The 13,403-nt window shown below is 44.7% G+C and overlaps 1 protein-coding gene across 5 annotated transcripts in view; it reads left to right on the plus strand.

Annotated features, from left to right (window-relative positions):
• Positions 1 to 6,262, plus strand: part of LOC134540906 (diuretic hormone receptor-like) — a 321,121-nt gene extending 314,859 nt beyond the window's left edge. For all 5 annotated transcript variants that reach the window (XM_063383970.1, XM_063383971.1, XM_063383973.1 and 2 more), the window contains one exon: positions 311 to 6,262. In XM_063383970.1, the coding sequence (XP_063240040.1) occupies positions 311 to 479 (169 nt within the window). In that variant the 3' untranslated portion in view covers positions 480 to 6,262. The remainder of the gene's footprint in view (positions 1 to 310) is intronic.
• Positions 6,263 to 13,403: the final 7,141 nt, after the last annotated feature.

Below are 13,403 nucleotides of genomic sequence, written 5' to 3' on the forward strand. Positions count from 1 at the left end.
GTATCAGATTTAGGAGCGGAAAGGTCGACTTAAAAAAAAAGTCAAGGAGAACTAAATAACACGTAAACAATTTTTCTGTGCTCTCACAAAAGATTCCAGTTGCAATAAAGCAGTTTGTAAATACTACAAGAAAGATATTGTGAATTTGAAGAACGTGTTGTTAAGTTGTTTTTTTTTTTTCATGTATTAAATACGTTTTTGAGGTGATAGTATTTCTTACGAAAATTGGCGCATAGTTTTATATTTTAACTGATATTTCTTTCAAGCTGTCCCAGGGTTAAGGGTATTGCGTGCTTGTGGCTGTCGGCAGGTTGTTCGCGCAGCCGTCCAGCCACGGCCGCAAGCGGGAGTCCACAGTCAGCGAGATGACGACCACCACGCTGGTGGGCGGCGGTCTCAACAACGGGCGGTGCGGCAGCAGCGGCGGCGGCGGCGGCGGGGGCGGTGCCGGGGGCGGCACGGCAGAGAACGCCGTGTGAGCAGACCCGAGGCGCCCTCGTGCCACGGTGCGCACCGTGCAGCTTTCGGAACAGGAGGACGTGGAGGAAGAGCCGTCACTGTGTTCGACGAGCACACCGCATCGTGCGCACGAAGCGCATCGTGCGGCTTTCGGAACAGGAGGACGTGGAGGAAGAGGCGTCACTGTGTTCGACGAGCACACCGCATCGTGCGCACGAAGCGCATCGTGCGGCTTTCGGAACAGGAGGACGTGGAGGAAGAGGCGTCACTGTGTTCCACGAGCACGCCGCATCGTGCGCACGAAGCGCATCGTGTGGCTTTAGGAACAGGAGGACGTGGAGGAAGAGGCGTCACTGTGTTCGACGAGCACACCGCATCGTGCGCACGAAGCGCATCTTGCGGCTTTAGGAACAGGAGGACGTGGAGGAAGAGGCGTCACTGTGTTCGACGAGCACACCGCATCGTGCGCACGAAGCGCATCTTGCGGCTTTCGGAACAGGAGGACGTGGAGGAAGAGGCGTCACTGTGTTCCACGAGCACGCCGCATCGTGCGCACGAAGCGCATGGTGTGGCTTTAGGAACAGGAGGACGTGGAGGAAGAGGCGTCACTGTGTTCGACGAGCACACCGCATCGTGCGCACGAAGCGCATCTTGCGGCTTTCGGAACAGGAGGACGTGGAGGAAGAGGCGTCACTGTGTTCCACGAGCACGCCGCATCGTGCGCACGAAGCGCATGGTGTGGCTTTAGGAACAGGAGGACGTGGAGGAAGAGGCGTCACTGTGTTCGACGAGCACACCGCATCGTGCGCACGAAGCGCATCGTGCGGCTTTAGGAACAGGAGGACGTGGAGGAAGAGGCGTCACTGTGTTCGACGAGCACACTTGCATCGTGCGCACGAAGCGCATCGTGCGGCTTTCGGAACAGGAGGACATGGAGGAAGAGGCGTCACTGTGTTCCACGAGCACGCCGCATCGTGCGCACGAAGCGCATCGTGTGGCTTTAGGAACAGGAGGACGTGGAGGAAGAGGCGTCACTGTGTTCGACGAGCACACCGCATCGTGCGCACGAAGCGCATCTTGCGGCTTTAGGAACAGGAGGACGTGGAGGAAGAGGCGTCACTGTGTTCCACGAGCACGCCGCATCGTGCGCACGAAGCGCATGGTGTGGCTTTAGGAACAGGAGGACGTGGAGGAAGAGGCGTCACTGTGTTCGACGAGCACACCGCATCGTGCGCACGAAGCGCATCTTGCGGCTTTCGGAACAGGAGGACGTGGAGGAAGAGGCGTCACTGTGTTCCACGAGCACAACGCATCGTGCGCACGAAGCGCATCGTGTGGCTTTAGGAACAGGAGGACGTGGAGGAATTGGTGTCACTGTGTTCGACGAGCACACTTGCATCGTGCGCACGAAGCGCATCGTGCGGCTTTCGGAACAGGAGGACGTGGAGGAAGAGGCGTCACTGTGTTCCACGAGCACAACGCATCGTGCGCACGAAGCGCATCGTGTGGCTTTAGGAACAGGAGGACGTGGAGGAATTGGTGTCACTGTGTTCGACGAGCACACTTGCATCGTGCGCACGAAGCGCATCGTGCGGCTTTCGGAACAGGAGGACGTGGAGGAAGAGGCGTCACTGTGTTCCACGAGCACAACGCATCGTGCGCACGAAGCGTATCGTGTGGCTTTAGGAACAGGAGGACGTGGAGGAATTGGTGTCACTGTGTTCGACGAGCACACTTGCATCGTGCGCACGAAGCGCATCGTGCGGCTTTCGGAACAGGAGGACGTGGAGGAAGAGGCGTTACTGTGTTCGACGAGCACACCGCATCGTGCGCACGAAGCGCATCGTGCGGCTTTTCGGAACAGGAGGACGTGGAGGAATTGGTGTCACTGTGTTCGACGAGCACACTTGTATCGTGCGCACGAAGCGCATCGTGCGGCTTTCGGAACAGGAGGACGTGGAGGAAGAGGCGTCACTGTGTTCCACGAGCACAACGCATCGTGCGCACGAAGCGCATCGTGTGGCTTTAGGAACAGGAGGACGTGGAGGAATTGGTGTCACTGTGTTCGACGAGCACACTTGCATCGTGCGCACGAAGCGCATCGTGCGGCTTTCGGAACAGGAGGACGTGGAGGAAGAGGCGTCACTGTGTTCGACGAGCACACCGCATCGTGCGCACGAAGCGCATCGTGCGGCTTTCGGAACAGGAGGACGTGGAGGAAGAGGCGTCATTGTGTTCCACGAGCACAACGCATTGTGCGCACGAAGCGCATCGTGTGGCTTTAGGAACAGGAGGACGTGGAGGAAGAGGCGTCACTGTGTTCGACGAGCACACCGCATCGTGCGCACGAAGCGCATCGTGCGGCTTTTCGGAACAGGAGGACGTGGAGGAATTGGTGTCACTGTGTTCGACGAGCACACTTGCATCGTGCGCACGAAGCGCATCGTGCGGCTTTCGGAACAGGAGGACGTGGAGGAAGAGGCGTCACTGTGTTCGACGAGCACACCGCATCGTGCGCACGAAGCGCATCGTGCGGCTTTAGGAACAGGAGGACGTGGAGGAAGAGGCGTCACTGTGTTCGACGAGCACACTTGCATCGTGCGCACGAAGCGCATCGTGTGGCTTTAGGAACAGGAGGACGTGGAGGAAGAGGCGTCACTGTGTTCGACGAGCACACCGCATCGTGCGCACGAAGCGCATCGTGTGGCTTTAGGAACAGGAGGACGTGGAGGAAGAGGCGTCACTGTGTTCGACGAGCACACTTGCATCGTGCGCACGAAGCGCATCGTGTGGCTTTAGGAACAGGAGGACGTGGAGGAAGAGGCGTCACTGTGTTCGACGAGCACACCGCATCGTGCGCACGAAGCGCATCGTGCGGCTTTAGGAACAGGAGGACGTGGAGGAAGAGGCGTCACTGTGTTCGACGAGCACACTTGCATCGTGCGCACGAAGCGCATCGTGCGGCTTTCGGAACAGGAGGACGTGGAGGAAGAGGCGTCACTGTGTTCGACGAGCACACCGCATCGTGCGCACGAAGCGCATCGTGCGGCTTTAGGAACAGGAGGACGTGGAGGAAGAGGCGTCACTGTGTTCGACGAGCACACTTGCATCGTGCGCACGAAGCGCATCGTGCGGCTTTCGGAACAGGAGGACGTGGAGGAAGAGGCGTCACTGTGTTCGACGAGCACACTTGCATCGTGCGCACGAAGCGCATCGTGCGGCTTTCGGAACAGGAGGACGTGGAGGAAGAGGCGTCACTGTGTTCGACGAGCACACCGCATCGTGCGCACGAAGCGCATTGTGCGGCTTTCGGAACAGGAGGACGTGGAGGAAGAGGCGTCACTGTGTTCGACGAGCACACCGCATCGTGCGCACGAAGCGCATCGTGTGGCTTTAGGAATAGGAGGACGTGGAGGAAGAGGCGTCACTGTGTTCGACGAGCACACCGCATCGTGCGCACGAAGCGCATCGTGTGGCTTTAGGAACAGGAGGACGTGGAGGAAGAGGCGTCACTGTGTTCGACGAGCACACCGCATCGTGCGCACGAAGCGCATCGTGCGGCTTTAGGAACAGGAGGACGTGGAGGAAGAGGCGTCACTGTGTTCGACGAGCACACCGCAAAGTGCGCACGAAGCGCATCGTGCAGCTTACGGAACCTGAGGACGTGGAGGAAGAGGCGTCACTGCGTTCGACGAACACGCCGCATCGTGCGCACCGTGTAAGAGAACGGTGTAACAGACTTTGTCACGGGACTTAACAGCACTGTGAGTCGACGAAAACGCGGTAGTTGCACCTTTTATCGACACAAACTCTTATGTATGCCGGTATTTTTATATCGGTGAGGTATTGTATCTTTTCACTTCGACTTTATTGGTGTTAAGTGTACGACAATCCGAGAACAGTTGCGAGGCCAGTTAATGCCGGTTCTTAGTTTAAAAAAAAAAAAAAAATAGTAGGTTTCGAGTTAGTGTTATTTTTCCAAAAATTTTAAATTTCCTACCCTGCACCAAATGACTAGATATCGTTTACAACCATTTTCCACATACTGGATTACAATTTATTATTATTAAATCCAGAATAATCCTACTACTGTTAACCATTCAAAATAAGTTTTTTCGCGGGAAAATGTTTTTTTTTTTTTTTGCGTTTTTTGTGCGGCGAAGAATCTACTCGAGAAACTTTGAGTGATTATACTATAAAAAAAAGATGCGCTATGTTAAATTGAGATTTTATTTTTAATGATGCAATCATTTAACCAGTACATAAAATTGGAATAAAGTGTCCACTTCTTTTTAAAAGAAATAATATGTACAAAATTACTTAATTATAAATGTTTATAACTCAAAATCTAACAGCAATTTTCTTATTTCAGTTCATCCAGAACCGTTATCAACTGGCCTAGACTCTGTTCTCAGTTTGACTTTTTTGAGTTCGAAGACATCGTGAAGAAAATAACGGAAGAACAAGAGACTTTCTGAGACATAATGTATACCGAGAAGATAACGGAAGAACAAATATATTTACTTTTGAGTTGTTATTGTTTAGCTGAAAGGACAGCCAAGGAACTAACTTATGGCGTGTGAAATGTTTTAAATGATCTTCGATATGGCATATATACATATATTATCTTCCACTTATTTTTGTTTACGACACTGTAAAACCAGCGCGCTTTTTGGCTGTTCCGTTACCTCAGGACAATCGTGCGTGAGCGCGGAAAAACGGAACGATGCCTCGTGCGGTGTATACTGTGAAGTTTAAAGCTGGGTTCACAGTTAAAAAAAAAAAAAAAAAAAAAAAAAAAAAAAAAATAGCGAGTTCATTGCGGGAAGCCTTCATTTCACAGACGAGAGAGCCACACCCGAAGTTCCCTGAAGTTCATGCTAGGAAACCGTGTACATGATTTCACAGTATCTTTAATGTAGCTATCCTAACCAAATCAACCGTCCGCAATGTTTTAAAATATTTATAATGTAGCTAACCTAACCTACTTGACCATTAGTTATCATGAGTTACAATGAACAAAAAAAAAACGAAAATGCACGATCGGGGGGTTTAGCTCTCTCGTGTATGAAAAGAAGGCTTCCCGTTCATTGCAGTACAACCACACGTCTGTGCACACTACCTCAGCGAAATCGGGTTCACAATTGAAATCTTGCAGTTAATTTCATCCAATCAAATTTCGCGATGCTGCCGACATACGTTGGCGGTGTTAGTAAATAACTACTTATATTTTAACCACCAAAGTATTATCCCACGACGTCTGACCAGCAATTTGTGAGCACAGTTTTTTCAACATATAAATTAATTTGAGTTCTGTAAAGTTTTCAGTTTGCCACTATACCCTAGAAACATTTTTTTTATCACATTAATAACTGCTAGTGACTTATTGTATAAGTAGTAATAGCAATAATTCAATTTTAAAGCGGGAATTACATGCATCTGAACATTGTTGTTAATACCTTCGACAATTTCTTGCCACAACATTATTTATAATTGTAAACAGTTCTCTAGTCTCGACAAAATGGCTTCCTACTCTACCCTCATTGGCTGTTGCACCATGCGTCCGTAACAGAAATAAAATATATTCACTTCCCTCCCATGCTCACGACCGTCCTATGCGCTATTGTGAATCAGTAGGTTGGAAAACATGGCGGTGAACTCTTACGTGCACGACCTACTGTTACTGTATTTCTTTTTTTTTTTTTTAATTGTGTGCCCAGCTTTACGTAGCGCATTGAATCGTGCGCAGTTTGCTAAAAAAAATGGATGAAGTACGAAAAATAAAATACGGACTTGAAGTTGATTGTCACCTAAACTTAATAAAATAAAAACCTTTTCTTGCCATAAAATAATTGGTTTGTCTTTAAAATAAATTAAAACCCACTGGATTCAATTCAACGAACACTTTAAAAATTTCTAAAGTTCAAAAATTCATCTTAAAAGCTTAGTCAAGCACACCAACTATTTTACGATGTCGTTATATTTATTATTTTCCATATTTTTCCTTTCATTTTTTATTCTTTGATTTTATCGTGTATTCTGAAAGAGAAAAATACAAATATGTAGGTAGTCTTGTCTTTTATGCCTTCATTTTAATGAAATATGAATTAAAAGTAGTTCAGATAGTTAATCACACGGTACGTTGTTTTCAGGATGCGTTGGATTGCCAGGAAAGCCTTCGCTACACGTGAAAAATCATTGGCACTTCACATAAACATAAATATGTTCACATAGAGGCTGCTACCTAGGACCTTCTCTTCTTAGTGAAAGTCTGTGAATACCCCTGCGTACCTATGACACTGTGTAACATAAATAGTGATCAAGAGACAAGATTTTAGGACGAATTGCGATATTCATCACGAAAATGTTGGTCGATTCGTGAAATGAAATCGAATTCGAAACAAAATTAGGAGTCAGGCCACCAAAATTGTATTCTTTAAAATAAAATAAAAATTATTCAACGCTATTATTTTAGTATACAGTTTATAACGAAATACTCATGCCAAGTGGGTTCCAAAAATCTATTGCATTCCCCCAGTTTATTGCTAATGCACCTCTTCTTCTGATGTGCACCTACGAGGGGTTGTCTGAAAAGTTTCTTACCTCAACATGAAGATGGCAGCACTCGACAACAAAAAAAAAAATAGGAAATGTGTTTGCTCATGCTTTGGAATGCACTCTCTGAAATTTCAGCCATTTTGGACGGGCATTTGTTTTTTTTTAACAATCGTTTGCGTGAGTCGATTCGCATGTTTTTTTTTTTTTTTTTTTGTGAAAATGGAAAATCGAGTATCGAGAAGCCATTGAATATTTGTTTCTGAAAAGCAATACGCCTAAGCATATTAAAGAGAGTTGGACGCTGTGTACTGGAACTCTGGACCATTATTTACTACAGTGATATTTTGGGCAGCTGAATTAAAACATCACCTTACCAGCTTGGGTGACGATGAACTTTTGCAACACAAAAAAAAACTACAAGTATTGTATTTGGCCGAGAAATGGTGGTGACTGTTTTCTAGGATAGTCATGGAATTTTCATAATCATCTTGAAAAAGGGGGGGGGGGGGGAAAGAAACATTACAGGACTACACGCATCATTACTTGACCAGCTGAAGGCAGAAATTTCAGGGGAAAAAAAAGTCACATTTTCAGAATCAAAAATTTTTGTTTCACCAAGACAATGCATTAGCACATCAGTGGTTACAATGGTGAAAATCTACGAATTTAGATTTCAACAGCTTGACCATCTTTTCGCTCACCAGATCTAGACCCAAATGACATTTTTTGTTCCCTAGACACGAAAGATTTTTGCCGAATGGTGAGGCCATCACCTTCGTAAACAACTATTTTGCAAAGACTCGCGCAAACGATTGTTAAAAAAAAACTGCGCATCCAAAATGGCTGAAATTTTAGAGAGTTTATTCCAAATCATGAGCAAACACATTGAGGCGTTTGCTACGCCTCCATTAGTTTCACTTTTATATTTAATTTGTATTATTAACGTCTTTTTAAATTGATTTGGTTTAGATTGTATCATATGATATTATAGATAGTTTGGCGCTTGTCTCAAACTCGCCCTGAAGTATGGTTAAAAAACAAAAACATTACGGACATTAGCGGCTCTGCGTTTGTGTTTCCACGAGTCAACACCGCGCCGCGCGCGGAGCGGTGTGATGTCATGGGGAGGCGCGAACGAGCCGACTACTGCGGCTGGCTAGCGGACAGACGGTGCTAGCGGGTGGTCGAGTGCACATCGGCTTGCGGGAGCAAGCGTGTTGGGCTGCAGCAGAATGGAAGCACGTATCCCATTCACCAACGCCTCGAGCAGTGCCCAGCCCGGGCTGTCATCCACCACGCTGCATGGACAAAAAGTAAGCCTCGACGCACTTGGTATTAACAACCAGACATCGGGTTGAGTTTTCGATGGAACGAAAAGAGAGCGACTATAGTGATCACAAACTGAGACCTTGATAGCATCAGAAATCGTTAACGCCGCGAACGAAACTCTATTGCTTTTTCATGTTGGGTTGTGCGAGAAAACTACATTTACTGCAAGTGAGACTTAGACGTTTTTATGCTGTGGTGCGGGATGTTAGGCACGGATTATAGCGTCACAACTAGAGACCGATTTGACGAAAAGAATTGGGGATGTGCAAAAAACATTTAAAGACAACTACGTTATCCATTATTACTTTTAACGGAGCTCTTAGGGAAAATCTAAACTTTCTTAAATGTTTGTAAAATTAAGCGTAAAATGTAGTTGTAATGATTAGTTATATTAGATGTATTTTTTTTAATGCAAGATCGCGATCTGCAAATTTATGTCAGTTGTCCTGTAGTCAATGTACCAAGCCAATACCAAGCTGTACACGCCGTAAAATTAAATAGCAAACAGGCAGTGATGCAATTAATTATTTTAATGCCGTCTTTTCCCGCTTAGGGGATCTACTTTTCACTGCATTTACCCTTTTTACCCAGCTGCGATTTCTGGCTTTAAACCCGAGCGCCTCAAGTAAGGCCTCAACATTCCCCAATTTTTGTTGACGAGTGCTTTCATCTTCATGTTGAGGTAGGAGAATTTTCAGACAACCTGCGTACTTGAAAAATACGTGTTTTCCAGTAGTGTAACTTGGCCGGTCCGGGCACTGGTTCCAGGCTGAGGTTTGAGATGTCGATATGCCGACCAACCTCTGACGTCACTGCGGCCATTTTTGTGTCACATTTCCTTTAGAATTCCTCAAAAATTAATCAACATTCTTTTTTAAAAAAAATGTCCCTATTTCGAGGGTGGAAATCCCGTTTTGAGGGGGAAATTCCCGTTTTATTCCTCGAAAATTCCAAAATTCGAAACGCCTCAAAATATATTTGTCTTTGAAAAAAATGAAAATTCCTTAAAGCAAACCGCTCTAAACCGCTGAGGTCATGACTTTGATCTTGACCATAAACTTGAAATTTTTGAACAATGAATTCCGAAAACATTACCAAAAATATATGAAAATATTTACTTCAGGCAAGTAAAAATGTATTTTATTAATAAAAATATTTTAAAAATTGTAATTACAATTTTAAAATATTAATAAAAAATCTTGCTTACTTCACGCCCGCCATATTGGATTCTAGAACCTTCCATCATTTTTAATAGTGATGTCATGTCTGTCACCTTGAAAATCCTTAATTTATACGATAGAAAATTTAGAAATTTATAAAAACAATTTTATGATAAAATTTTAATAGAAAATTCATTGAGTCTTCAGTTCGAACCCAGTGAGGTCATTTGATTAAAAATGGCGACAGATTCTTTCTCCACAGAAGCCACCGGCAGACTGACCTCCCAGCACTAATGCCAAGGCATATATTACATCGGTGAGTATGCTGTCATGGCGGCTATGTTGTTTTCGTCTGCTGGAGGCTGCTATCTTGGATTTAACAAATTGTTTTAGTCTGTTAGAGGGCGCTGCCACCATATTAGTTTAATTTTCACCCGTTAGAGTGAAGTATTACCAGACAGTCAACTGTCGCGATATCCGCCATCTTGTCGGCCATCTTGGGCGCCATATCAAAATTTTGAAATAATTAAGCTATAAATTCGGGAAATTGTTTTTAAAAAATTGTTAAAATAATGAGTGATTCGATCAAGCACAAGTGCTTGATTAAATCCTTGACTAAATGCAAAAAAAAAATTACCATAAAAGTGACAGGTTCGAGAAAAACACAATAAAATTAAAATAAATTTTTTTTTACGTATATTTTACTCTATTACAGGAACATTTGCGAAAGTTAGCAACCTTATAAACATTTAGTTCTGCATTAGCTTGAACTAATTCTCAGCTCCAATCGGTTTACTGAAGACAAGAGACCAGCCAGAACCTTTACTGACATAGTCTTCCTCTTCCCAACAGGGTTTATCGATACTGTGTTTAACAGACTGCTTTACATCGTCAGAACTGTAAATTATAGTATTCATACTCATGAAAGCGCACTTCTTAGTTTGGCCCTCGAACGGATAAGGTACCATATACACAGTCCAGTAACAAGTTGTATTGGCTACTTCATCAGTTAGCTGATTTATAATTTTCTGCTTGATATCGTCAAGAAAAGTACAAATATAACTAAACTAAACGATGTCTGCACGTAATGTCTGCACGTAGTTCCACAGTAGTTACATGGACCTCACCTTTACAGTTTTTCGCATGTCGTCTCAAACTGTCAATACATGGTAACCAAACATGACAATTATCACAGTTAACTTCATTACGAGAAGGATTCTTCGTACATTTAATTCTCTCGTGCATTCGTGCATCATGGGACAATTCGAACGACATATCACAGTAGCAGCAAGGTTGCCTAGTCGTAGATGACATACCTTTCAGACTCGGGCCAGATACCAACTATACCAATCCCCGCTGTACTCTTATGCACATCGATGCATCTTTGTTGAAGGGAAACCTTTTTCACGACCTTTGCATGTCTTCAAGTGTGTTTTCGTATTATCTTTTCTGGCAAACTGCTTATGGAATTTCCTGCAGCCAAACATTTTGCGAGGAGGATTCTTAGCACATTCATTCTCTCTTCTCGTGACGTCGACTATTACTGTTGTTCGAGGAAATATTGTCACAGCAACGACATCGATGCTCGCTAGTTTGTTGACGAATCACCAACCATTGAAGTCTCCTTTCGCTGTCGAAACGTCATTCATCGATGTTTCCTCTGCAGCCAGCACTTAAGGACTTAAGGCCCGTCTACAATAGCAATGTCCTAAACTGTATCCGAAGGACACTCGTCGCTGATTGGTCCACGTGACCCTCTGACGTCATGCGTCAAGTGGGCGAAGGTCCGAACCTACCTGGTCGGAAGACATTCGTCAATTTGAACTTTTTGTCCCAACCTGTGTACTTCGGACACAGAAAAAGAACAGAACACTAACGATATTTGAATTTCCGGTTCCCGTTTGAAAACGTGGTGTTTGTTTTTGTTAAATATCTGAATAAATATATAATAATGAACTCCCACAACTTTCATAAGTTCAATCTCAAACTACAAAGCATCAAAACAATAAACAAAAACATTTGGTTTGGCACATTTACTGCGCTCTGGTAGCAACTTTAGAAATAAATACATTCGGACATCGGACATCGCAATTGTGGACAGGGCAGTTTTCGGTGAGACAATGTGACGTCACTCACATTCGGATAAGGACACGGACCACGCACAGGTTCGGACTATTGTAGACGGGCCTTTATAGTTTCTTCTGCTGGTGGAACCACGCGTCTGTTGAAGTCTCCTCTAGAGTTTTCGGTGACGATGTTACACATCCCGTCCGGGGATCTGCGTCGCAATCGTCGCAGCCATCAGGGTCTCCGACGTCCATGGTGAACATTCCATCGAGTACTGCACGGTTGTCGTCCATGACGCCAAAAAGATCTGCGTTGCCACCGTCGTTGTCGCTGCCATCAGTGTTCCCGTCAACGATGGGACAACTTCCATCGAGTTCGATGTTAAAGATGGTACAGATGTCACACAGATCTCAAAAAAATAATAATGGGTGCGTGTACTTAGGTACGCGCATGAGAAGTTATACTTCTTTGGCATCATTACAAAATAGTTTTTAATTGCTTGCAAATAATTCTCCATGGTAGCGTTATTCTCCATGGTAGCGTTAAACGTTTAACGCAACCTTGTTGGAAGTCGCATTAGAAGTATAACTTCAAAAAATACATATAAAAAAAGGGTGCATGTACTTAGGTACGCGCGTGAGAAGTTACCATTCTTTGGCATCATTAAAAAATAGTTTTTAATTGCATGCAAATACTTCTCCATTGGTAGCGCTATTTTGCATGGTAGCGTTAAACGTTTAACGCAACCTTGTTGGAAGTCGCATTATAAGTATAAGGGCCCTGACACACGAGCGACCGAGTCGCGCGACTGAGACGCGCGACTCGGTCGCCGGGAAATCGCTTGCCATAAGATAGCATGGGCGTGGGTGAGAACCTGGCACACGGGCGACTGAGCGCGTCTCCATCGCGCGTCTGTCGCCAGCAGACGCGAATCCCCGCGACAGATCGCGGCGACCAGTCGTGCGGGAGCCTTGCACACGGGCGACTTTTAGCCGCGCGTCCGAGCGACTGTCGGTCAGTATCTGGTTGTATGTGCTGGCGAGGAAGATGGCGTTCGATTGTGACCGTTTTATAATCGAAATAGAATCAAGGCCAGCTATTTGGGATTCCAGATGTGATGAGTATGCTAACAAATGCAAAAAGGGAAAGGCATGGGAAGAGGTGTGCGATATGTTCGTTGAGAACTTCAAAGCCATGGATAGCGTCCATAAAAATAAAGCAGGTAAGTGTAATTTATAAATATAAGTGGTTAGTGGTGATCTGAATATTTCGTGCAGCCCTGCATTCACTTTATTTGTTTCAAATGTATTATAAACATAATTGTTCTACGTGAAGCAGTTTCAGTGAATAACAAATATGTTATCTAACAATTTTCTTCTAAATTTATGAAAGAATTTATTTTCGTGTGCAAAACGATAAACATTTATGTGTTGGATCTTTGAGACAATATCGTGTCACGTAATAATAAATGTTACTTATTTGGGGTATGTTCAGAAAATGTTTTTTTTTAATAATATGATAATAAATGCTTCAACTATACCCTTAAAATACATGTAACTGTCTAATTAAATTATAATTTCAGCCGTAGCCAAACACATTTCACTCCTGTGTTCCTTGTACAACTATGAAATGAACTATTTGTCTGCTTATACAAGTGTACCCACCTTAATGTAATTGCAAGTCTCTCTTCAGCAGGGATACTTCTTCTCATACTTGTGTCAACTTTTTCAATGTGAATTTTCAGTACATCCAGAATATCCGAGAAAGTACTCCGAGACATTCTGAAATAGTTAAAATATTTCGAATTGTCTTCTTTTAGCTCACTCATAA

This window comes from Bacillus rossius, chromosome 17 (assembly GCF_032445375.1).
Source record: "Bacillus rossius redtenbacheri isolate Brsri chromosome 17, Brsri_v3, whole genome shotgun sequence".
NCBI classification, from domain to species: Eukaryota; Metazoa; Arthropoda; class Insecta; order Phasmatodea; family Bacillidae; genus Bacillus; species Bacillus rossius.